The 26,713-nt window shown below is 43.1% G+C and overlaps 2 protein-coding genes across 4 annotated transcripts; one reads left to right on the top strand and one right to left on the bottom strand.

Moving 5' to 3' along the window:
* The first annotated feature begins 6,589 nt into the window (after nt 1–6,589).
* On the top strand, nt 6,590–11,741 carry LOC105681831 (cytochrome P450 306a1). 3 transcript variants are annotated; one of them, XM_012393198.3, is made up of 8 exons: nt 6,590–6,826; nt 8,069–8,468; nt 8,596–8,744; nt 9,066–9,268; nt 9,340–9,652; nt 9,876–10,031; nt 10,091–10,265; nt 10,467–10,784. In XM_012393198.3, the coding sequence occupies exons 2-8, from the start codon at nt 8,147–8,149 to the stop codon at nt 10,646–10,648; spliced, it is 1,500 nt and encodes a 499-aa protein (XP_012248621.1). In that variant the 5' UTR covers nt 6,590–6,826; nt 8,069–8,146; the 3' UTR covers nt 10,649–10,784. The 3 variants fall into 3 exon arrangements, with proteins under 3 accessions (XP_012248621.1, XP_012248619.1, XP_024227722.1); XM_012393196.3 differs by lacking the exon at nt 6,590–6,826 and adding an exon at nt 6,885–7,968; XM_024371954.2 differs by lacking the exons at nt 6,590–6,826; nt 10,467–10,784 and adding an exon at nt 11,162–11,741 and having other exon boundaries at nt 8,147–8,468.
* Nucleotides 11,742–12,258: 517 nt separating this feature from the next.
* Nucleotides 12,259–26,369, bottom strand: LOC100741121 (cytochrome P450 18a1). Its single transcript, XM_003494480.4, has 6 exons — nt 21,510–26,369; nt 15,953–21,040; nt 15,342–15,463; nt 14,508–14,937; nt 13,884–14,148; nt 12,259–13,475 (listed from the first exon to the last, which is right to left on the bottom strand). Exons 2-6 carry the CDS (start codon nt 16,323–16,325, stop codon nt 13,046–13,048), a joined length of 1,620 nt encoding a protein of 539 aa, XP_003494528.1. The 5' UTR covers nt 16,326–21,040; nt 21,510–26,369; the 3' UTR covers nt 12,259–13,045.
* Nucleotides 26,370–26,713: the final 344 nt, after the last annotated feature.

Raw genomic sequence — 26,713 nt, 5'->3', positions numbered from 1 at the left:
ATTTCTTGGAACCGCAAGCAAGCAGAATGGTTCTTTCGCGTCTGTTACGATCGGTACACCTTTTTCAAGTAGATACGATGGCTAACTATCGAGTTGCCCGAACATTCTCATTCGTTTCTTTCTCTATTTCTCTTTCGTTTACTTCCAACCATTTCCCCGTTTCTGTCCTCGCCTAAAATCGTGATTACTTTTGTTTGCATGTCAAACGCATTGCAAATAATCTTGCGATTCTCTGTGCAACGTGCTATAACTTGAAACGAATCTGAAAATGTATACAGAAACTACAATGTATTTATTGTAAACATTATCATATGTTTATGGAACATATCCATATTTATAGCGATAATGACTCACGTTAATTTTTCATATTTTGGGATATGAAATCTTTAAAAAAATTACATATGCTTCTGAAAACTAGAGAATATTCGTTTCACTGTATTGAAAAACAATCAATTTGCTAACGGTATAAACAAATATGTCCAATAAAAATATATCTCGCACATATAAAATATTAGTTGTGAATATAATAAATACGTTTATGATAAAACGTGAACAGAATTAGTTTAAATACGTAATGTTGAAAAAAATACGAACAAACATCGAGCGTGTTGCAAAAGGATCGTATCTTTCTCGCGTGTATCCTCGAGAGGTTCTTCGTGAACCACTGACCCACTGGGGCCGACTGGGGACCCACGGAGAAATATCGGCGGGAACGTCTCGCCGCGTCGGGAACGTATTTCGGTAGTGCGTACACTGACCAAAAAACCATACTCTTTCATGGTTCACTGACCTCGTCCAGCCTCTTCGCACTCTATCTTCTTATCTTTCTTTTTGTCTTTGCCTCGCTACTCGTTACCCATCTACAGTGGCTGCCGAAAGTATTTGGACACTTCTAGAAACCTTTTCCGAATATATCATGTGTGTTATAGGAATTTTGAAATTTTATTAAATTTTTAAAATTTACGATCATACTGGACACTGGGCACGTGGACACTGGGTCGTTATCCAGCGGACCACGCGACATTCTCCGCTTTCCGAACCATTCATTCCTGTCTCTAATACGTTTCCTTTTTATTCACCTTGCTTTTTTCACACCATGACTTTAATTTACATACTGTATCGATACGTTTAACGATAATTGGAAATTAAGTACTGCGCAGATTATAACGTCTTTGCGATAACCGAAGATGCGACTAAAAGATTCTCTGAAAAAAGGCGACATTTTATACGTACCATTCTATTATTAGATAGCTGCAAAAATTAGACAGTTCTGTCATTTCTCTTATTTGTTTGTCACGTTTCTTTGTGTCCCTCCCTCCCTCCCACCCTTCTTTTTCCTCCCTCTTTCTTTCCCGCTCTCGATCTCTTTCTCGTCGCCCCTCTATCCCTTCCATTCCCCTTATTCTATCCCCCTTCTCTTTCCCCAACGATACTCGTTCAGGTAACAAGTATTTCCGAGCTCTCGACTCGGTCATACACCTGTGAGAGTGAAAGTGTCCTCCATCCCCACTAAGAAGCTGTGTACCGTACAGCCACGCTGACGAACAACCAGCCCCGACGCTAGAAGAGACAGCAGAAACGACGTCGCTACCGCTATTATCGTCGTCATCGCCTATTGCTACCGCTATCGTCATCGTTCTCAACAAAAGAATATTTTTATCGTGAGAAAACCATCATCTTCGACTTCATTCGCTTATTTTTATTGCTGGGTTTAACTCATCGTCGCCTGGATTCATTTCGATTCGTTTTCGTTCTTCAAAATTTCGTACCGATGAAACATATTGTCAAATGTATGCAACACGTTGATTCGAACGATCGTTGAAGAAAAAGTTGAGTGGCGTGGTAATGTCGATTTTCCTACGTCTTCGCTTTCTTCGTGAGTGTAATTGCGCTTCTTTTTGCAGATCGCATATTGCACATCGCGAAGAATTTTAATTCTTTGCTAAAAAATAACGTCGAGCGTTGGTACCTGCAACACGAAAGAGTAATCGATTCCTTTCCGCCCTTACTTTTCTCCAAATCGAGCATTTCCATCGTGAAAGTATCAAGGAGAAATAATTAAAGAAAAGAAGGAACGCTACTTCAGGTAGCGAGTGTGCGTAAAGAAACTGGAGGGTTTAAAGGGAATTAAAGAGAAAGTAAGACGGTAAAGGCAGCAAGTATGCGCTGCCTGTTAGAAATACTCGTATAGCGTGTAAAACCATGATGGGTTTAAAAGACATTAAAATGCTTTCATCGATGTATTACCTTGTCGTATCCGATGTATATTACCTTCCGAGGAGAAATTTCGAAAGGTGCGTTCCATAATTTTTTTTACCGTACTTCTCTACTGGCAATCAGTCGCCAGTCGAAATAATACAGTGTTACAGGGTATAGACGCACGGTAGTTTGCGATCGAACTGACGTAGGTAATAAACCCAGAAACGCCTGTCGGGGCCAATACACCCACCTTCTTTTATGGGGCAACGAACTCTGTATATACTCTCTGTATCGTACTGTATCACGAATCATGGTGTCACTCACAACCTATCCTTTATTCGCATACATTAAGTCTGGAGAACCACCACCGATCCATTGATGAATCGTTCGTAATTCAAATCAGGAAGCTCGTTCTCTGATTTCGTTCAATTTGTTCCAACAGGTTGCTTCATCGAATTATTTCCTATTACATATGGATAGAATATTCCGCAATTATCTGTCGACACTAGTCGATCGTCGATATATTACAAAGATCAGAGTCAAGATCATAATCTTGCAAAGTGATAGAAATACTACCGATGTTAATACGATGATATTTATATAGTAAATGTATGTAATAGCGTATACGGGAAATACTAAAATATATTACTGCTATGTTTTTTAATAGCTTAAGGTTATATCCCGGTGGTTTCATCAGAAAGCAGTAAATGTCGATTCTAATTATTAATTCATCGTTAGTTTGTACTCTAATAAAATTCATATACCGTTACCATAAATCAATTAAACTGTCCCGATACTTATGGCCGACAGTGTATGCGACTTTAGGTTCGTTCCATTATCGTAACCGTCAAATTCGTTGAACTTTCTGAAATGCTTCGATATGGTTTTACGTAATAGGGCGAGCAACGAACTGTTTCTTAATTATCTCCTTTCGCCAAAAATATTTCGTTTGGTTCGTCGGCCCGTCCTGCATCAGATACAGGACGATAAAATGGCATGCTTGCGAAGTACGAAAGTCGTGAAAATAGCGTATTAACAAAATTAGCATAAAAGGAGAAAGTCGCGGTCGTTGGCCGCACGACCACGTTTGGTTCGACTGTCGAATCTGCGAATTCTCGTGTGAACGGGTCTCGCAACAGAAAGATCGAGATATGGCGACAACGTGCGACCGATCGGACATTCAAAAAGAAACTGTACTCACACACACAGTCTGAGGAAAAAGGAGGCAGACAACGGGTACGGGACAAGCATCAACTGGGAATAAATCGAATATTAATTTTTTTATCTGGACAAAAATGATTCGTCCCCGAGTTTGTCTTTTCGCAGAATAACGAAAGAACAGTCTGGCATCTTTAATTCCTGTTCAATACGTTACACACGTACTATACAATTGCTGTAAGTCTAACTGTAGTTATATTCTAGAAAAATGAAATCGTGTTTGACATTATTTTTGTAGAACCTTTTAATTTCTATCCGACGATAAATCAAGACGTAGATCATTTTCTAGCCTCTAGACTCTAAGAAGAGCCTCCACAAATTTGGCAAGGATCATTTCCGTTATGAAGACTTTTTCAATTCTTTTTGTCTTTCGCGTCGCTCGAATCAGCCACCCTATACGACTTCCTTCGAGACCAATGTGTTAGCGATAATAGTTTCGTTATATTCTCGATTTGCACGGGTACGCATTAATAGTCATCGAACCATTAAATGCGAAGGATTTTAAAGAACATGTAAAACTTACTAGTCAGTCATCGTTTACCTGGTAGTTGATAAATAATTAAAATTGAAAGGCAGGAGCTGTTGGCTGATCTTGACATATCGCATTACGATGCGACTCGCATACGGGTGAATAAACTTGAGAAATTTATCGAGGAGAAACGATGATCTCTCGCGAGCAAAGAAAAGGACCCTAACCTTGATAACTGGATCCAGCCAATGACCCCAGTCGATCGTTGCCCCGGTTCTACCTGCTTACCACAAGAATTAGAGGAAAGAGGTAGATAGACTGGTACCTATGTGCCAATCCTGCATCTTGTTCCACCATTAACCCTCCTTTAAATATGGTCACCTCCTACTATAATATTCGTTTTAACAATGGTGACTCTACGTTCACCGAATAGCACAAATAAAGATGAAAAATAAGAATACAAGAAAGTAAAAAAATATGAAAAAGAGAAAAAGAGAGAAGGTAAAAAGGAAGAATAGAATTTCAGGTCGACGAATTATCGAGTAGTACGATAGGTCGAACGAAAAAGTGCAGGAACAAATAGAGTATATGAATGCAGGGAAAGGTGAATCGTGGAGGACAGGAAGGATCACGAAGAAAAGCTACGTGGTTCGTCCATGAGGATTGCGATCAGCATAAAGTTCGTTATACCCTTCGAAGAGAGTTGACAAAAAGTCTGCGGTCATCAACCAGCCTTGGAGAAAAATCATTTTATCGAGTTCGGAGTAGTTGTCCTTAGGTTAAATGAAAAATAATAAAATTACATTAAAAGGTTGAGCAGTTTATCACCGGCGCGAATTCAATTCGAATAGTTCACTTCGCATGAAGGAGCGAATATGTAATAAGATATAAATTTCTTACGAAGACTACACGGGGAGAATATAAACCTTGTTTTGTTGATTTTTATGTCACTTTATGATTGAAAAGACGATTATTGCCAAACATTCACTTAATAAAACCTAACATATCTACTCTTATTAGCTGTTAATACCTCACTTCGATACGAAACTGCTAGCGATAAAAGATTGAATCTCTCTAAAGTTATCCGCAAATAAAAGTTCAATGGGGTGAAATCGAAGGTGATATTGAAAGTCAAAGTATTATTCTCATTCTATTTTGTATTTTTAATATAACTTTTTAATGAAACTTTGATTGGCCAATGTTTACGTAACATTTTGTGCCTGATTCTACCCATAGAATATACCGACAAAGTATAACTGCTAAACCCTGGGACATTCTGGATATCGTAACATATTACATCTCAGGAACTTCAATAGTTTCAATTAACTTATTGTGTTTGATCGAGATCTTATTGCCAAGGATAGTAGTAAGAACCCTTTTCACTCCACTCCACCTTTCCCTTTACTTTTCCTTCTACTTTTCAAACCACCCCTTCGCCTTCGCCTTCGCCTTCGCCTTCGCCTTCGCCTTCGCCTTCGCCTTCGCCTTCGCCTTCGCCTTCGCCTTCGCCTTCGCCTTCGCCTTCGCCTTCGCCTTCGCCTTCGCCTTCGCCTTCGCCTTCGCCTTCGCCTTCGCCTTCGCCTTCGCCTTCGCCTTCGCCTTCGCCTTCGCCTTCGCCTTCGCCTTCGCCTTCGCCTTCGCCTTCGCCTTCGCCTTCGCCTTCGCCTTCGCCTTCGCCTTCGCCTTCGCCTTCGCCTTCGCCTTCGCCTTCGCCTTCGCCTTCGCCTTCGCCTTCGCCTTCGCCTTCGCCTTCGCCTTCGCCTTCGCCTTCGCCTTCGCCTTCGCCTTCGCCTTCGCCTTCGCCTTCGCCTTCGCCTTCGCCTTCGCCTTCGCCTTCGCCTTCGCCTTCGCCTTCGCCTTCGCCTTCGCCTTCGCCTTCGCCTTCGCCTTCGCCTTCGCCTTCGCCTTCGCCTTCGCCTTCGCCTTCGCCTTCGCCTTCGCCTTCGCCTTCGCCTTCGCCTTCGCCTTCGCCTTCGCCTTCGCCTTCGCCTTCGCCTTCGCCTTCGCCTTCGCCTTCGCCTTCGCCTTCGCCTTCGCCTTCGCCTTCGCCTTCGCCTTCGCCTTCGCCTTCGCCTTCGCCTTCGCCTTCGCCTTCGCCTTCGCCTTCGCCTTCGCCTTCGCCTTCGCCTTCGCCTTCGCCTTCGCCTTCGCCTTCGCCTTCGCCTTCGCCTTCGCCTTCGCCTTCGCCTTCGCCTTCGCCTTCGCCTTCGCCTTCGCCTTCGCCTTCGCCTTCGCCTTCGCCTTCGCCTTCGCCTTCGCCTTCGCCTTCGCCTTCGCCTTCGCCTTCGCCTTCGCCTTCGCCTTCGCCTTCGCCTTCGCCTTCGCCTTCGCCTTCGCCTTCGCCTTCGCCTTCGCCTTCGCCTTCGCCTTCGCCTTCGCCTTCGCCTTCGCCTTCGCCTTCGCCTTCGCCTTCGCCTTCGCCTTCGCCTTCGCCTTCGCCTTCGCCTTCGCCTTCGCCTTCGCCTTCGCCTTCGCCTTCGCCTTCGCCTTCGCCTTCGCCTTCGCCTTCGCCTTCGCCTTCGCCTTCGCCTTCGCCTTCGCCTTCGCCTTCGCCTTCGCCTTCGCCTTCGCCTTCGCCTTCGCCTTCGCCTTCGCCTTCGCCTTCGCCTTCGCCTTCGCCTTCGCCTTCGCCTTCGCCTTCGCCTTCGCCTTCGCCTTCGCCTTCGCCTTCGCCTTCGCGTCCCTTTGAAATTTTCCAGTGGCGAAGGAAGTTGTAGTTAAAATATTTACTTGCGGTTCATAGCTTCAAAAAAGAAGTAGTTGAGTAGATTCGCGTTAGATCGCTAAAATATATTGTGCTTATACAATTTCTGCTGACCATAGAGAAAGAGAAGAAGCAAGCTTTGCGTTCGTCTAAACGATGGTGTCACTGCAGTGACGGCATTTGCAAAGACAAACAGTTCCAGATATAGTGTTTAACTCTGCGTAATCATGTAAATTGTAAGTAGCATAGATACGGAAGTAAATTAGAGTAATCTCATATATAGAGTAAATCTCATATATTTATACATTAGGTTAGAATTGTGGAAGACTGACTGATTAACTTCTAGGTAACATTAGGTAGAATACAGTGCGTATACGTATGCATATCTTGCATACGTATGCAATGTTATCCTGTAAGTGACATTAGTGAAAGTTGTAAGTCTGATTAAGGTTAGGACCTCGAGATAGACGTCTCTTCCTAACCTTTCAAAGACCTTCTATATCTCTTCAAAAAGAAAAAAAAAAGCCAAAAAACGGGGTACCCACGGTCAAGTTCCACAAAACAAATCAGGTAAGAAGCAGATGGTCGAAACGAAAAATAGTTTTTCCTTGTCCTAGATGGGTCAGATAAGCGAAGCTTGTGAAATAGTATCTTTTTTACTTGCTATTTTTGTCCCAGGATCCTAAGGTCCTAGGGTTTAGATTAGAGCAGCGATAGTCTAACACAATAACGGTTGAAAAGTTCTTGGAATTACCAAAGATAATCTAAGAGCGAAAAGAAATTGGAAATTTACCCATGTCCACGAAATATCACAAATGGACTGACAAACGAGATAGCAAGAAACGACGAGAGGAAGGTATTAGCGTCAGTAGTTTGTGGCACTAATACTTTTGATAGCTTCAGAGTGCAACATGTTTCTTTGTAACTGTTCTAATCGTAGCATTTTATATCAAAATAACAAATAATGTGTCATTAAGGATACAATATATAAATAATTATAAGTGCAATGTTAGACTGAACATAATATATATAATATATATAACCTTCGCATAAAATACAAAATTCTAAAGCGATTCATATTAAACCAGAATAAGCAGATCGTTCTGACCGTCTCGATCGTGTAGCCATATCTCAATTGTAAAACGGTTGATCGACTATTTGAAAGTCAAAAATTTAAATTGTTTCTATTCTTACTTGTGTCCGACTTACCGGACTACTCAGGATTGCCAGTCAATCGTTTACGTCGTAACTGGGTAGTTCCATCGTTTAATATCCGCTAAAATAGCTTTCATACGCATGTTCTCGCTCAACTTCAATTACGTCTTAGTTCGGTGTTATCGTCAATAAATATTTGCTACGTTTTTACGTTAATAATTACGTGAGTATTTGGATACTTGTCAATTATTGCAAACATACAGGATGTCTCTACAATTACGATACGACCGAGCGAGAAGTAATTTGTTTGTTCTTTGTTACAGGTAACGCAGCAAACATCGTTTCAGAAGATTCAATCGAATCGCTCGATGCTTCGTCGCTGCTTCACGAACTGATTCACGATGAACTTCATTTACGCGATATTCGTTTTATTCGTTTCCGTTCTTGTATACGTCTTCTATATAAATCGAAAGGTACGTCGTCTACCACCTGGTCCTTGGCAACTTCCGATCGTCGGCTATCTTCCATGGATCGATGCAGAAAAACCACACGAGACTCTGACGAATTTAGCCAGAGTTTATGGTCCTATATGTGGATTCCGCATGGGTTCCGTTTATACTGTTTTATTGTCGGATCCTCAATTAATAAAGCAGACCTTCTCGAAAGATATGTCCACCGGTAGAGCACCTTTGTACCTTACACACGGAATTATGAAGGGATATGGTAAGATTATCTGACAAAATCATGTGTATCACTCGGGAACTATACTCGTTAATTCTATAAATCGAAAAATAGGGAAAAGTAACGATATTATAAATACTATTTCGTAATTTCGAATGACTTTGTACAGGTTTAGTTTGCGCGGAGGGAGAACGGTGGAAGGATCAGAGAAAATTCGTTAGCAATTGCTTACGAAACTTTGGAATGATAAAGCACGAAGGACCAAAGCGAGAGAAAATGGAGAAACGAATATCCGATGCAGCAAATGAATGTGCAACGGTATGTCGTGTTATTAGTCACCGCTTCGTTGCTTCTTTCGATAACTAGTTGTTATACATATACACTAACCCTGATAGTAGAATTTCCGACTAAACACAACAGTACTACGACAACTTAAAATAGTAAAATATTTGCTTGGCGAGAAAGTAAATACCAAGAAGATCAGTTCCAAATGGATTACATGTTGAGAACAAAAATATTTGGCTTTCTGATATCTAATCCTGTTAATAGCATGAATTGAATTGAATACGTCGACGCAATATATCAATCGATGATACATCAATCACTTTTTATATAATTTTCTTCGTCTGCGTATGATAGGCACTGAAAAATCGCGGGGCAAATGGACCGATCGATCCATTAAATACGCTTCATCATTGTATGGGTAATCTTGTTAATAGCATCGTATTTGGAAAAACCTATAAGGAGGAAGACGAAGTTTGGAAATGGCTAAGACATTTGCAAGAAGAAGGAGTGAAAGAAATCGGTGTCGCTGGACCGCTCAACTTTTTACCTTTTCTCAGGTACATCAAATTTTAAACGACATTATTAAAATAAAAGAATGACAAATTTATGCGTAAAAATTGCTCTTCAGATTCTTACCACGATACGGCCGAACGATACAATCGATCGTCGATGGAAAGGAGAAAACGCATAAAGTATATCGGGAAATACTCGAAGAACACCGTGCACAGATCGCGCAAGCATCAGAAAATACGGATAGAGTCGAGAGCTTTCTGGCAGCATTCGACGAACAAATGAGGAAAGAAAACGGTACAAAATCCGAGTTTTTCACAGAACCCCAACTGTACCATTTATTAGCAGATCTTTTTGGTGCTGGAACTGATACTACTTTGACCACCTTTCGTTGGTTTCTCTTATTCATGGCTGCCCATCCTACGGAGCAGGTATGTTGCACTCTCCTACAGCTCCTCCTACGGTATGTGAGATTTTCTATAGGGAGATCGTAAGATAAAGCGTTAAGTAGAATCACCGATTGGTAAGCTCGTAGCAAAAACAACCTTTGTCCATATTTGTCTTTCCTCGGAAAAGCAAACTATTTATCCCATGACAAATTCACACAAAGGCAGTTGGATCGTTTATCACTTCTATTTACTATATTATTCATAGGAAAAGGTACGATCGGAGATGGATCTATGTTTGAAGGAAGGGGAGCAGCCGACTCTAGACGATAGAATCGCTATGCCTCGTCTCGAGGCTGCTATAGCCGAAGTGCAGAGGATAAGGACTGTTACACCACTCGGTATTCCTCATGGAACATCAGAGGTACCGTACCGTCCATAAATCAAATCCCAATTTCTCTATGGGAAATTTCGTCTGTTTAGGATATGCGGATAGGTGATTACGATGTACCACGCGGTACCATGATCGTGCCGATGCAGTGGGCTATTCACACCGATCCTGCTTACTGGCAAGATCCTCTCGAATTTCGACCCGACAGATTCCTATCCGATGATGGAAGTTTCTTCAAACCGGAATCGTTTCTCCCATTTCAAAGTGGTAATTATCTTCGACTTTTCTCCCGCTCCTTCTCTTCTCTCGTTCACCTTCTCTTCGTGATATTATAGATATGTACTTTCTGCTTCATCGTATTTATTCGAATAACAAATACCTGCTAGACGCGTTTCTTTCTTTTCTCCCCCTTTTATTTCATTCTATTCTCTTTTAATTTTCTTTTGTTTGATTTCATTTTGTTCAAAGGAAAACGCATTTGCGTGGGAGAGGAACTCGCTAGGATGATACTATTTCTGTTCGCCGGGAGGATACTGCGCGCATTCGTTATATCCGTACCACCGGACGAGATCGTCGATCTCGAAGGCGATTGTGGCATTACGTTAGTTCCGAAACCACATCGCTTGATGTTCGTTCCACGACATCATTAATTAACTATTATAATCGATAAAAGATGTAGATCTAATAGAACGGCTGTTGTAATCTGATCGATCATCGTTACAAGTTACAACTATCACAAGCGTGTTTTACGAAAATATATACTTTTCATAATTAACCTGGTCGAACGATCGATCGTTTAGAAAGTTTTCGTCCAGCGGATAAACGAACGACTCTTTCGTTTCTCCTTTTCTCAATCACGCCCCCCCGTTCCCCTCTTCCCCCCTTTGTTGCTGTTCGCTCCTTTTTTGTATCTGTCTTTTTTCTTAAATACCTGTTCTTTCGTCTTGGTCGAGCTATATCGCCTGTCATCCCGAAAGTTCAGCTTCCGCCCACATTCCCGTCCCTCCATCTCTGGCTCTCTTAATCTTTTCGTCAACAGGTATATTCGCGAATTCGGAAAACACAAAATCGATTCCCCGTAACACACAAAAGGTATCCCCTTCATCCTCTTCGTAATTACAGTCTTTTTCTACTTTTTTTCCTTTTTCTCCTTCTCTTTCTAGCGAAACGGTGTTTCAAGCGTAATACAAACCGAGAGAAATATGAAATAAATACGAAATAAATTGTGGGGAAGGAAAAGCAAAAAAGAGAAAGGATCATCGACTACTGGATCGAAATAAAACGGGGAATGTAATTTTCAGCTCACAAAAAGTCACGAACATAATCGTGACGGTCGTTTCGTTCGTGAACACGACTCGTCGAGCAACAACGTACGCACGATACGATACGAGGCAATGATTGATTTTCATGAAATACAAAATATCGATTTATTTCGTGTGAAGAGGAGACACACGTATTATCAATTATAATTACAAGCTTGGTCATATGGACATTAACATTGTTTAATGATCGTTACAAAAAAGAAAAATAGATAATAACATTAAGTAACACAGATTCGCGGTCGGCGGGTGAACACAATGCGGTGCTCCGCAATTCGAGCATGCAACATGTAAATTTCTTACTGGTGAATACAAACGAAGCATCGACGCGGTGATATGTACGTGGCGTTAAAGCTCACCGCGGCATAGGGAAAACGTAAGAGGAACGATGAAGAGGAAGAAAGATGACGGAATATAAAGAAACCAGGGGGAATCCGCGTCGATGATTCGTCGGCTTTCGCCGGACACGCAACAAAATATATCTTTGGAAATGATTTTACGATCGCGTTATCACAGGAATCTCGAGGGTCCCATGTCCTAAATTCGAAATTCACAGCCTTAATCTTTGCCCGCACCCAACGGATCGAGTTCGATGTCGGTCTTGAATTCTGAAACGCTACGTAACTACACTGTGTGTGGTGTCGCAAGAATCTCGTTCTAACTTTCACGAAAATCACTGTTCTAGGTCAACAGCCGCGTCCATCCGACGCGCAGCCCTACGATCTAATCCATTCGAATTTAGTCGCGTCGAAACTTTCGAACGATAAGGGAAAGAGAACTCGTTAGTCGAAGACGATCTCGCGCTCTCGTTCACCGCCTATTATCAAGATAATACCTAGATATGTACATGATACAGTAACTTACGAATATCTGTGCGCACACTCACAGCGTACTTCGTTACACGGTCTTTTGTTTTTTTCTTTTTCCTTTTTTTTCTTTTTTTTTTTTATTAACTGGAAATTCTTAATCTAGCATTTACCACTATCGCTATCATCGATATTGTCGTTATCAATTATTATTTTACCAATACTACCGCCTGTACTATCGTTGCCGTTACTACTTTTGTCTATTTCTATTACTACCGCTACCACTACCACTACTTATTTCTAATACCGTTACTAATAATTGATTCCTCTTATTATCATTACTATCTAAAAGTCTTTTGTCTCTTTTTACGTCCGAGACTGCGCCAACACAACGATCTCTAGAACGTGACGGATCATCGTTGACGGAATTGTTATCGAAATCGTTTTTGTATATATTGTGTGCAACGAATTTGAACATGTACACGCAAACTTCTCATATCATTCAACCGTATACACACGTTCTATACCGACATACATTTATCAAATAACGCTAATGACTAAATGCGAATAAATAAAGAGCGAAATGTTACCCTAAATATGTATAAATGTTGGCTAGTACACGCAAGGAAATTAAATAATAGAAATCGAGAGTGAAACGACATTTATGCGATAGGTAGATGGAGAGAAGAATAAAAGGAGGGATAATGGAACGCGTTCGAACGAACCTTTCGACGATGATGTGAAATCTTGTAGGGCTGATTAAGGATGGACGAATGTACGATGGATCGGATTGAATCGTATTAGATCGAATTGGATCAGGTTGGATCGTGTCGGGCCAAGTCGGTCCAGGTCGGATCGGTCTCGTTAGGAACGATTACCGTGCTCCGTTGATCGTTATGGAGCGTTCGAAAAAGCAGGAAACTCAGTGACTGCCGATATTACGCAGAATAGCGCCGGAGGGGATCACATCGTTGCTCGTATCTTCGATGAGATCCAAATTTCTTGGTACCAAACAAACGTCAAAGGGGTCAGGCGTGACGGTGACACCGGCGTTGCCGCGCAAACTCGGCAAGGACGAGCCCTGCGGCGATCGCAACTCGAACGTGTGCATCAACGAACTAAAGAACAAGAATAACTCCATGCGTGCCAACACATCGCCCAGGCACATACGTCTGCCGACACCGAAAGGCATAAAGTATTCCGGTTTCTGGACTTTACCTTCGGCCGAGAGAAACCGACTCGGTCGAAACTCCTCGGGCTCCTCCCAAAGTTCTGGATCCATATGCACGGCATGCAGCAACGGTACCACTTGGGATCCAGCTGGTATCGTGTAACCGTGCAACGTCACATCTCTGAAACATTTTTACACCTTTCAATCTTAACTATCTCACACGTTCCATCGAGATCGTGATTCATCCATTCATTCATCGCGGCGCCCCAATACTACGAAAATTGTATATCTATATCGGCGTCTCGTCTTTGTCCTTTTCTCTTTTGCTCGTCCACTCACCGCTTTACAAGATAGCAACGTTTTTCGAAAGCAAATAACCTAATTAGCGACTGGTTCGATTTTACTTTCGCTTTTATCGCGGTATATCGATAGATATTAACCCAATTGAAGAAACCCAATTATAGTAATGAGACGAAAGAGAGAATGATCCCGCTCGATGTAATTCGGTTAAAAAACAAGGTTGGAAATTCGACCGACGAATTCTCGTAAGTATCGTGTCAACAGTGGGATCTGTAGACGATATAATTACCTCGTCGTTGCGTGTGTTGTTCCCAAAGGGACTATACTCGACCGCCTAAGAACCTCGAGTATCGTCGCTTCGGTTATCGGAAGAAAAGGTAGATCCTCCAAAGCAGGCATCCTCGATTTTCCTACCACTTGGTCCAATTCTTCCTGTACGGCAGTCGCCGCATCCGGATGATGTAGCATCAAGATTATTGCCCATTCGAGCGTGGTCTTCACCGTTTCCATGCCAGCAGAGAACAGATCACCGAGTATTTGTTGCATCTGGCGATCTATGAATAGTACGAAAAGAAGAAAGAAATGAGTGGTGTAAAACGAAAGGCGATTCTTACGAGCGAACTGCGAATGTTTATGGAGTTCTCAATTAAATTTCGTACGAAACCAAAATTCATCGACATCGTTCGTTTAAACCGAGGGGACAAATTCGACGTACGTCGCTTCCTATCTTATATTAATCAAAGATAAACGAAAACAGCGCGCAAAACGATACGAAATATTTCAAGTACGGCGCTCGTTACCACATTTAATAAACAAATTTCCATTTCTTTATCCATGAAAATACGAATGAAAATAGAAAATTTCATAAATATTCGCTGTCTGTGTACGAGATATATCATCGGCGCACTCTCACCATGATTTTTCCCTTGAAAGAGCGTAGTCGCGCGACCTTCTCCCTTCGCTTTCTCGATCTCGAGCAGATAAGCGTCGACAAGGTCTCGTAAAGTGCTTTCGTCGAACGTTGCTCGATGCTGGTCGACCGCCTCTTGAAAGAAATCGGCCATTTCCGCGCGATTTTCCGCAATCTTGTTGCGAACTTTTTGAAGGCAAGGCAAGTAACGCATCACAGGAATAAAGTTGACAGCGGCCATACTGCCGAACAGCTTGAAACCTTCCTCGATCAAGTCCATGAATCTTTTGAACCTTTTGTCGCCATGTTGGAAACGCACTCCCATTATAATGGAACATATAACGTTGCTGATCGACATTCCAAGGGAAGCTGAAACGTCTGTCGGTGTTCCTCGTTTTATCACCAATCCACGAAGGAACGTCTTAACCTCGCGCTAAAACCAATTAGAAATTATTCGTCTCTTTTTCATCTACTTGATATCAAGTGCAACGAAGCAAGTATTATGCGAATATACAGTAAAACCTTGATTATTCGAATACAATGGGGAAGCACGCTGCTCGGATAATCGAATATATTGGTTTTTTCACGAGAACGTCGTTTATTTCGAGCTATGTTTAAATATTAATATTAGTCAGAAATAGAGATTTGCGAGCAAAGATGTACTATCAGTTTCAGTTGCTATTTATATTTCTTAATGTTTCTTACATGAGAGACTATTCTTAAACTTCTCACTAGTCGATCGTTTGGTTAATTTTACTCAGGTTCTACTGTAATACGTGGAAGAAAGAAAAACTATAGAAAAAGGAAAGACGAAATTTTGTAAAATGCAGCGCTCACCATGATTCTCGATTCCATAATTTTCTTCCCACCGCCCATATAGGTCATGCCGAAGCCTCTGAGCTTATCGTGAAGAAATTTTCTTTGGTCTTTCCACATAGCACCTTCGGTGTTGATAATACCTACGAGAGAAAAACTCTTGAGCTTCAAAAGTCAAGGGAACCGACCAGTTCGTAGAACGAAACCGCTTCGAACGAAAAACAGGAGATTCAACGTGTTTTAATTCGTACGCAGCGTAACAATATAATAAATTATCTGTAAACTATACAAGCTTTCCTGCCGGTGATCACGGAATCGAAAGAATCGGTGACGCGAAGAAATAATCTACGAGCAAGACGAACGAAATATTTCGAATAACGAAAAAAAAAAAGGAGGTAGAAGTCAGTTGGCTAAAAGTGGAAAACAGGAAAAAAGAAAGAAAGATTCGGCGATAAAATCGGACGCACGCATGCAGCGGCGAGATGGTTGATAAAAATGTGAAAAGGGAAAGAAGGAAAGAGATAAGAGTCTGACGGGAAAGCGCAGAGTGAAAAATATGCGAGAACACGAAATCGAGATAGAGTTAGTTATCGGAAAACGAGCATGACAGGCGTCACGTGTTATACACTTACCATATCCACCGAGGATGTTGATGAACTCGGTATGCGGTCTGCCAGTAAACTCTTCCCGACGAAACGTGTCGCGAATCGTACGATGATCGCTAATAACAACCACCAGTTGCGTTCCTAGTCGAGCACTGAACATTGGACCATACTTCTTTGCGAGTTCTCCGTACCGGAGGTGAACGTCGCCTTTCAAGAATGGCAAATAACCAAACACGGGTACACCCCAAGGCCCTGGAGGCAGAGAGCGCACATACCTAAGCCATTGCATGCACCTTACTACCAATAATACACCTAAGAACACGAGAAACGTGTAAAGGACCTCGATTCTCGTGCCACCCATTGCTTGCCAAGCCCATTGTGTCGCGTGTTCCACTAACATCGCGCTATATTCAATTACGCTTTTATAATAATACGTTTTGCGTTCGTTTCTGCAAATATTTCGGGAACGAAGTTTCCCTTCGTTTTTTCCAATTCGAAACAGGGAGCTTCTTTCTCTCAAACCCTTAATCCCGATACACTTTTACTCGTTTCTTCCTTCCTCTCTGTATATTTTCTCTTCTTATCGTTCTAACTTTCCCTCGGCTTCGTAAATTGAATTTCTACCCTTCCCTCGTTTACTTTCTCTTTTCGTTATCACCTCGACCTTTTCGGCGTCTAATATTATACACAACCTTCGCTGTTACTTCCTATTCTTTCTCTTTCTGCTTCTTTTTCTTTTCTTCCCTCTCTCCTTTCTCCGCGTAGCACCTTCTTCCGTCGCCTCTTTCTTCCTTTCAACCCTGTCTCCGCTTTTCTCGTCTCCTTTCGCTTTCTACGCCCCTTTCTTCCTTTCCTTCCCTCTTTCTCGCTTTCTTTCTGTCAGAACTTCTTCGATCCCTTCTCGTCACGACACGTTCGCACGTCTCGACGAAAAACCACCGGTCAACCTTCCCTCTGGCTGGTTTCGTATCGGCACGAACACAATTTTCCTACTCGAAACGATGCTTCCGAAATTCGCGGCTTTAAGTATCAAATCTGACTAGGCTGGTGGGGCATAATCTGGAGGGGAATATAGGGGAATAGGAGAGGAGAGGGGGGAAGGAGAGTGCGCGCGCGCACGCTTCTGTGTAATGCGTATGCGTTTATGCGTGTGCGCGTGCGCACGTGTACGAGAGAGGATAATTGGAGCGATTTATAAAAAAAAAAAAAAAAAAAAAAATGAAGCAAAACAAAAACGATGGAAGAAAAATCGTCGATACCGATTTAGTAACGATTACGCAACGATCGAGAAGGCTCGCCGAAAAATCAGATAAAGTGAAATATCGCGAGACGCGGTGTCCGCTGCAACGGATAGAGAAAGAAACCGCGAATCGTATCAACTAGCAGAGACAATGAGTAGGAAAAACGTGCACGCACAGGTGATAAACGCGCTCGCTTGTTCTTACGCACTAGGGGAAGAAACGTGGTGGGAGAGTCAATGGAAGTATGGGAGAAACGAGTGACAGACAGACAGAGAGAGAGAGAGAGAGAGTGAGAGAGAGCGAGTAAGAGAGCGAGAGGAGGAGCTGAGCAATTATTTAATGGAATAGTGGAAGGTAAAAGAAGAAAAACGCATCGGAGTGGAATAAGAGTGAAGAAAGAAAAGAATAAAGGAAATAAGAGTGAGAAAAGAAAAAGAATAAAGGGAAAGAAAAAAAAAGTCGGTCACAGCCGCAGCCGAATTCACCGGCGCTCGCTACTTCGTGAATCGTGCGAGCCACGGGAAGATTGAGTGTACACTAACATACACCTTCTTGTCCTTGCCCGCTTATATAGTGACTCATCGAGTACCGGCCCCCCAGCGGCTTTAAATGGCCCCCCGGATGCCTCCCAATTGCCCCCGGCAGTCCCTGAATATGGTGGGGCAACGGTACAAAGAGGAGCAGAGACGGACGTAAAGGAGCGGAAGGAGTCAGGTAAGACGGTGGTCCGTTGAACGAGTTACGGTGACACGAAACTCGGTGGGGGTACGACACGAGCTTTGCCTTCAGGGTAGTGGACCAACTTCCGTCGAGGGTGCAAGGGCGGACTCCTTGTACCACAGTCTCGTTGGTCGAAGACCACGAGGTCTCTTCTACCGCCACCATAGAGTGGGGGCATTCGGGCCCCCTGCAGGGATTCGAAACCGTCAACCTATGGTGGGGATCGCTATCACCAAACCCAACGGTGCCTCTCCGTTTTACACGCAAAGGATCCGCTTCGGGTCAGCTATTCTTTCGATCTTTGCTTTGTCGTCCCTTCTCCTCCTCCTCCTCCTCCTCCTTTTCCTCCTCCTCCTCTTCTTTTTCCTCCTTCTCATTCTCCTCCTCCTTTTCTCCTTCTTCGACATGCGTTTTACACATACAATGGAAAAGGGATAAACAAGAGAAAATTAGAACAGTGTCGCATAATAGATACGCGAACAAGGCGAAATACGCTTTGCGCTCTAACGCTCGAAGACGTCTCCTTCTCTCTTGATTTTCCTATTTTTTTGTTGAAAGTCTAGTTTATTCGATCGTAAATCGAATCGTAACCGATTCCACCGAGCCGCGAATTATTTCTCCGTTCAAAGGATAGAGCGCATTTTTCCTTTTCAGCAGATACAAGGTCGTAATCGCGAACATGAAAGCACGTTACGAGAAACGAGCGTGAAACAAGCGATAAGACGAACGATCGTTTAAGCAGCAAGATTGTTTCTTCAGCGTTTAAACGAATCTCATTTTTCACACAGCTACGTATACTGACACAGACCTGGCCACCGCTGAACAGTCTCGCGGTTCTTCGGCGGTTGGGTCATTGACCCAGTTCGTATTCTTTCTCGATAGCCATGTCCGGTTTTCACCAGGGACGATACCAGAAATATCCCTTTTGCCATCGAACACATACGAGTTCTCTGTAGTAATGTTCGTTCGAAACCGGGAAGAACGCACGCTCGTTTTACTGCAACATGAACAACACGTACTCCACCAAGTGTTGTCACTCTACGTCTCGGCTTCACGTTTGCTCGATTCGACCGAAAATAATCGATTTATCGCTGTTAATCGTAAAGTTCAAGGCCTCGATTTCATTGGAAACAGCAACGATAGCTTATTTTCCCATACTTTTGCCTTTCTTCGCAACAAGATGTAACTTGACGTAACATCCTCGATGTAAAAACGATAACGGGAGAAACGTAAGAAAAAATGGATCAAATCGTCTTGGCTCGTCGAATCGATCTTTGTCACTTATCTATTATCTACGCTATGTGTGTCACGAGTTACAGCTTTGATCGTTTCGATACCACCCTGTGATATTTTCATTGTTCGAATTTCGTCTTCTTTACGGCAACATCTTCTCTACGATAGTAATGCATGCGCAATATAGTAACACGATTAGCAACAGGTTTCACGACTTTTCTTCGCTTTCTGCCAAGTATGTCCAAGAAGAAGCATAAGTCGTGTAAATTGGTTGCGAAAACCGATGCGATGTCACTCGACGATCCGATTACGAGTGCGCTCGTTCGTTTCACTCTGTAAAATTCGAATCATCGAAACGAGATGATAAACGTTGTTCGAGTATAATTAGCGTAGGATTTTCTTTGGAACAATTTCGAATGGAAGGGAATAAGAACGGAGATAAAAAGAGGCGAGTATGAATTTCGATTGATAACAATTAGCAGGAGAAGACACGCGCGATGCGACAACAGCGATAGAAGCAGAAGAGTTCAATTATTATCGGACGCGTACATCGAACCCCCATCGCGAGACGAAAGGAAAATGATTCACCGATTAATACAGCAGGCCAATAACAGATACCGATTCGCCGAAACCAAAAAGAATTACGATCGACTTAGCCGGAATATTGATACGTCCAAGTGCTACGCGTGTCTCGAGATAAATATTCGACCTTCAGAAGCTTTAAACATGCATCGTATGTTTGTATGACTATTCGTTTCTTCCTGCACGTACATCTATACGATAATTTTACGTATCTCTTGGAAAGTCGTCTTTCTCGTTCTTTCTGCTCGTCCAAGATCCGTCGGACGAACCTATCGACGACGTAAGACGTATCGTTTCGTAACTTTGTTCCGATTTTTAGTCGCGTGATTCTCTCGATCGAACGATCACGCCGACGTACGACAAATTTGACTTTGGATCTTTGAGACAATTCGAACTTCACAGAGTTTACATTTGGAGAGGTGGGAAGAAACGATACGACTCTGTTTTCTCTCGGTATCGGTAGAAAACGGAAGAACATGGTCGTATAAAGGAAAAGAGAGGAAGAAGATGATGTGCCGCTATATCGTACTGATAGTTTGACCGAGTTATAGTTTAACCAGAGTATAATCTCATCTCACACGTCATCTGCCACCGTTATCAGCTACCGATGCTTCGTCAGTTCTGGTTCAACTTTCTTGTCCCCTTTCTCTTATCGATTGCTTCTCGCTCGATAAACATCGTAATTCCTAATTCGACGTGTCCGATCTCGTCACACTGTAGCACCTAGCTATCGGTGAATTAAACTGTAGACTTTTCGATAGGAGAAGGAGACAGGTGAAAAGGGGAGAACTAGTACGCTACCATATACCGAAGTCCTCGTACTACTATATGTATAACTGTTACGGATCGTGAGCATGCGTGCACGTAAACGTGATCGATTCTTCGAATGTGTGCATACGCGAGAAACAACTTGCTCGCGTAATCAAGTTTGCGATTTCTGATTGTTTACATGCGAGGGCATTGCCCGGATGCCGTTTACCTTACGTACATTCCAGGTGTTACCACTCCCTCCTTCGTCACCTCGCGATTCCAACCTCCTACCGCCTTCCAAGGAACCTACAACGCGTACACGAACCGCACACGATCCATTCGCACTCACGCAGTCGTTCCCGCTTGCAGGTACTAGCGATCGAGCCGATACTCGACTAGGAGATGCATGAATATTCTGAGAAAAATTCGAATTATAGCAGCGGAACGAGCCCACCGTCGGTCGAGTAGAACAGCCATTTCGCACGCTGACCCATCTAATCCCCGCTACCACTTTTCTTCGACTATCGCGTGCGTTTCGACGTTCCAATTCGATTCCTCTTTCGTCGTGTCCACGATTTCTCCTCGCCTTCTGTTCAAACAGAACGAAACCGAGCTGCTCATTACCGACCAGAGAAATTGCAACGGTAGATATCACGCGAGAGATAACTCTTTCGAAGATAAGAGAAAACTTTCGGGATTCGACGAAATTCACGAGTTATTAACTCGTAACTGACCAAAGATTAACCATGTAGAAATTAATGAGAGCGATTAACGTTACGAATAAGCGTGTGGATACACTTAAGCGATAGGCGAGAACAGATAATACGAGTTACAAACATTCCATTTTCTACGCAACGATTAACCGATCGAGTCGATTATTTTTGCCAAAGTTTCGCGTGAAAACAAATTTTATCGCTCGTCGATTTACGGACAAGAGCGGAGAAATGCAACGTTGTATAGATGTACGAATATAACGCATGTATAAATACAGATACAGAATGAAAAGGGAGAACGAGACGGGAAACGGGTCGTGTCAGGTAATTTTTAGCGATACCTACGCCCGCACAATCCACCTTCGAACGGGTTTCCTTTCTAACGGCTAATAACGGGCCCCGGACTCCGGTTGGGTACGAGAACGCGGTTTTTGACCGTCCGTTATTCCTTCTTCGAACCGTCTCCCGAATCTTCTGTGGAAGCCCCCCGTGGGACCTTCGGTCGATCCGTTAGAAACCATAGTGGAGTCTCGCCACGCGGCCGTATTTTAATTCTTGGCGGTCGAATGTCACTGCTACGGCTGCTTCCTCGCCCCCTTTTCGACTCTTCCACCGACCCCTCCAATTCCTTTACGTCCACGTATTGTCCGATGAACATCGTCGTGTAACCCTGTTTACGCTTTTACCCTTTTAATCGTTTACTTTAATCTGGTCGATTTTCTCAGTCGAATAAATTTCATAGCAATCTCGTAAACACCGTTTTCTTTTGACACGGCAACGACCATTTACCCTAGGAAACTTTCTATTTTTTTAATCGGTCGGATACAGATTCGATCGTCACTGCGCACAGCTCGTGTCTTGACTAATTGCGATTCGCAAAAAAGGACGTCGTACATATTGCGAGCACGTGTAATATACGTGCGAGTACGTAACACTCGGGATAATGCCGGGTGAAGGACCGAACCGTGCATCGGATGGATGAACTGGTTGTCCGGTTGGTCGTGTGCTCGGTTGCTCGATTGCTCGATTGCTCGCTTGCTCGCTTGCTCGCCCGTTACCATCACTGACCACTGCCAATGGGTCGATAACCTGAGACCTCTTTCGCAGCCGAAATTTTCGAAGCTCGTTCTAGCATGTCGAATCGAACACGAAACACGGAACACGAGACGTGGAACACAGAATATGGAACATGGAACACGCAGACCACGTAACAACATCTTTTCCTCCTTGCCTTTCGTCTTCTCTGTCACCTTCCAGCTGCGGGGCTGCGGCAGTTCACCGCGTGCCCAATTTACAGCCGAATTGGCGCGCATTCCGTATCAACCTCGATTCCTTTCCGTCTTTCTTTTCCGTTCTTTTCTTTCCTTCCTTTTTAGAGTGAAACGTCGCGCCGAAAGAAACGCCGACGATAACATTCGAAGACACGATCGCTCGAGTGGCATCGTCGCCGCGCTAATTCTCTTTTCTTTTTTCATCGGTCTGCATACACCGAACGATTCTACTTTCCAACGTAATAGATCCCCTTGCGTTACGTAAGAAGCGCGAAACCGGTGGATATGTGGCTCGCACAAACGATGTCGTAGCACGATGGCTATACTCGGTCACGAAAACGACAGGGAACGAGCGCCGCGAAGTTATGCGGATCTTCCTTTGATCGCTGACTGTGTACGGATTTCTCGGTTCGCATTTGCCCGCATTACACGCATTCCTTCGCACATCGTCGTTTCAACGCCCTCCACCGATGCCCGCCACCGAATGGGCCAATGTAATTGCAAAATCCCGATCGTCGAAACCTTGTTGCAAAATTTGTCAAAATATTCCCTGCCGTGAATTTCGTAACGCGGCCAAGAAACTGGGTAACGAAATCGAATCGTCTCTTCTTTCCACATGCTTTTTGTCCTCGACTCGAGATTCGAGAGTTTCGAACGCCGGCTATCGCGGATTTAAGAACCTCCTGTCCTTCTATGTCTACGATTAAAATGATAGCACAACGACGAAACCGTACGAGGCGAATGACGCTAACACCTTCGAGTTGGAGCTCGAAGGAGAACCTCGAGGTGAACGACCGCGGTAAAGTGGCATAAGTGCCGTACACAAACCATGTTCCAACTTATACCGATCCGTTTGGTCCTTCCTTCTCGAGTCACTCCAACTTATAATCATCGTCTGGTCGACAATTTTACGTCCCATGGTAGCAGGATGGCGACGACGAACAATGAATATCGTCAAACAACAGCGAAGAATACTCGACGTATTCTATGATACCGCGTTAACCTATATTTAGGACAACTGCATCATATTCCAACGAAGCTGTTTTCTACGTCCACATTCTCATAGTCGACATAGTCGACATTCTAAGAGCGATCTTAGATTTTTTGACTCTATTACCAGAATGTGTATATGGTTTTGCAAACGGAATTGCCAGATCGTCTAGCTTTGTCCTCTGGCTCCATCGACGATTGCGGGCAATCTGCTCTCACCGTGAAAATAACAAATTTTTCGTACACTTCTTTGTGTAATATTGTACCGAGATTCGTTGATACTAGGAAATAAACGGAAAACGTAATAAACACTACAAACTTGCTAAAAAATTGCGGGGTTGAAAAAACACGAACGAAAAGAAGATTTGGGTCAAAGATTATCCTGCCACCATCGAAGTAAACAATCAACGAAAATCATAGTTTCGTTAAACGATCGAATCGCGCTTATTTTTCTACCTGTCAGGTTTTTTCTTTGCTTTGACAATTTTGTCGGTCATCGTCGCGTGACAAAACGGAAAGGATAAAAAAGAAAATGTAAGGTAAACGAGATAAACAAGAGGACAAGCAAAGAAAAAGGAAATAGTTTTGTTGGTATCTTGTACAAGTACACAGCAATTAAATCGACAAGCGGTCAATGCTCGACTGACCTCAACAACAGTAAAAGTGACAAACGGCTCGACTTCTCGTCCAAGTCGGCCGCGGAACTTGATTTCTCGATTCTTGCCCCACAGCCTATCAAAATGATCTACTCCAAGCTCAATTAGCCTTCGAACGATCTGCATATTTCTTAATTCGATATTCATTTTTCCCTTTATCAAGTAAAGGGAATTCATTCAGCTATTTCGATCGCTTCCTTCTCTCAACTCTGACCAAAATCCCGTAGATTCGGGAACCGGTGCTCGAAGTCGGTGTACGAAACTGTGAAAAGTCTTAGCTCGTTGTACACACGCTCGATACACAGCAAGACTACGAAGAATTGTAAATGTGATCGCAGGCTGATTGGTAGGGATTGGCGCGAAACGAGATCGAAATATCAACGCATGCCTCTTAAGGGGCCTCTACACGTTGAAACATGTTGCGATGCATGCATCGACACCTAGGTTGCATGATACATGTTACAATGTATGTACATCTGTATCGGCGAATCGCTATCAAAATCAACTTGTATCGATCCGGTAATAAGGATACCGAATATAAATCTTGTAGGAATCAATTTCCTTTCGAAACGAAATCTCTCGACAGGGTTCCTAATTTATTTCCAGCGAAGCCATACGCAAATATTTTCTATAATCACGGTGTACGTTCGTTCTTAGTTCTTTTAATAACGCGAAATTAGAAAAACCGTTCCTCTCGATTAGCCGTGTTTTCGCTCGTTTCTTTGCTATTCTTTGATCTTTCGTTCTATATAAGCAACATACCTCCTGTTAATGATAATAATGCCGGAGTTGGAAGATCAGACATTTTGAAACACGTGTTTCAACATCGTTATCACACCATAAACCGTGTAGAATCGGCAATGTGCAGTTAAACTGAAACCGATGCAAATTTCATGGAACCTAAGTGTCGATACATGCGTCGCAACATGTTTCAACGTGTAGAGCGGGCTTTAAACAGGAAACCTCTGGTTGGTATCTCTCGAGGAAACGTTCGTGTTCTCCGAGTCAGGGGCGTATCACGCGTCGGTATTACAAAAAGATCATTTTTCCAATGATTAGAATGGTCGTTAAAGCGAATTCCGATTTATCCGCGTGTACGTCGCAGCGAAAGACGACGAAAGACGAATCCTCTATTCACGCACGTACGAACGATCGTACTTTCTATCGTACTTACCAACGACTCTCTAATTACGCGATGAATCTATACACAATGAGTATTTACAATGAACGTGCAATTACGATTACCGGCTATGATGTATGATTTTTTTCTTTCTTTCTTTTTTCCTTTCTTTTTTTTCACAGGACATAGACACGACCGCGCACGTATACGTACATAATCCTTTCATCCTAAATACGGTAGTACATGCTATAGTTAATCGATGTCGAAGTTCTATCGATCCGTTCCTGTGACCAGTCGTTTACTACGATCAATCGGTATGCGACGTGCTGCACACTCGCTCTTACCTTTCGGATCGCATGATCCAAACCTTCGAAAGGACGTTGACCGGTGTTGTACCAAGAGTGTAGCAAGTGTATCAAATGCTTATGCAGCTGGGCATAAGAGTATGTCGCGTGCATCGTGTGTACACCAGCGAGCCGAGTTACGACTCGCAGGGGGAAAGAAACTCTCTAACAAAAGAGAAAGAGACAAAGAGAGAGAAAGTAGAGTTTCCTCTTGTACATATTTGCAACGGGCACGCGTATATCTTTTTATAGGTTGTGACAAAGACCGAAACGAAATAGGGAATAGAAAAGTGCAAGCGAACCGAAATCCGAAACAGATAGGAAACGAAGAAATATGGTGTCTGCCTGCGCTGTCCAACACCCGCACCAAAAGACGCAATCGATGCGTCGTCGCCGTCTCACTGCGCTCCTCGTCAGCTAAATACGAGAGTCCCGGTCATGTCGTTTAGTTAGATCCTTAAACGTTTCGAATTAACAAGCTGAAAACCAACGCTGCGTGGGTATCCTGCGTGTCTTGCGTAAAAGAACGTTTTTTTCGACCGGTAACCGGTAAAGGCGAAATAAATTCGTTAGGAAATTCGCCGTACCTGCGAAATTCTGTACGAATGATTTATTGAGTATTGTTAATCGAAGAGGTATCGTGAGATTACAAAATCGGCCATTTACTTTTCAAAAAGTTAAAAAAATGATTTAAGGCTGATAGGGAGAGATGGATAAAGGGATGGAAACTTTGTTCAAGATCGTACCGTCCGTATGAAAAATTGTTTCTTCCCTTATGATATATTTAGAAAAAAGTACGTATTCTTAGCTGTCCTGCGAACGTTCGAAGTTTCATGTAAATCGAAGTCGAATCGTTCGCGATCTTCTCTTGTTAGTTCCACTAAAAAATCGAGAAATATCAAAAACACTGCGTGATCCTGATTCCATGGCAAAGGACTGTATGTACATATGTGCGTGATACACGCTTAACTATCCAATCGACTAGAGATCGAACTTTGTGTTTTCCTTTCTTTCTGAAAATCTCGAAAGATTTGACATTCCTTTAGAGCAAGACGATCGCCCGATTAATCGGAATCGAATTCCTTGCGAGAGAAATACCACGTCTGACGACCCTGGGCGGCCAATCGTAATTACGTCATCGTAGCGACAGATATAGAATCACTGTCAC

This window comes from Bombus impatiens, unplaced genomic scaffold, assembly GCF_000188095.3.
Source record: "Bombus impatiens unplaced genomic scaffold, BIMP_2.2 scf_2222, whole genome shotgun sequence".
Classification (NCBI taxonomy): Eukaryota; Metazoa; Arthropoda; class Insecta; order Hymenoptera; family Apidae; genus Bombus; species Bombus impatiens.
Note: the sequence above shows the minus strand (reverse complement) of the source record. Positions and strands in the feature narration are given on the sequence as shown.

Coding starts and splice junctions, on each gene's coding strand:
- LOC100741121 (XM_003494480.4), bottom strand. CDS start 16,325: ATGTTAGTGGAACACGCGACACAATGGGCTTGGCAAGCAATGGGTGGC. Junction 14,149..14,507: donor CTTTCAAGGGAAAAATCATG/GTGAGAGTGCGC, acceptor TACTATTCATAG/ATCGCCAGATGCAACAAATA. Junction 13,476..13,883: donor ACAACACACGCAACGACGAG/GTAATTATATCG, acceptor AAAATGTTTCAG/AGATGTGACGTTGCACGGTT.
- LOC105681831 (XM_012393198.3), top strand. CDS start 8,147: ATGAACTTCATTTACGCGATATTCGTTTTATTCGTTTCCGTTCTTGTA. Junction 8,469..8,595: donor CGGAATTATGAAGGGATATG/GTAAGATTATCT, acceptor GACTTTGTACAG/GTTTAGTTTGCGCGGAGGGA. Junction 9,653..9,875: donor CTGCCCATCCTACGGAGCAG/GTATGTTGCACT, acceptor TATTATTCATAG/GAAAAGGTACGATCGGAGAT.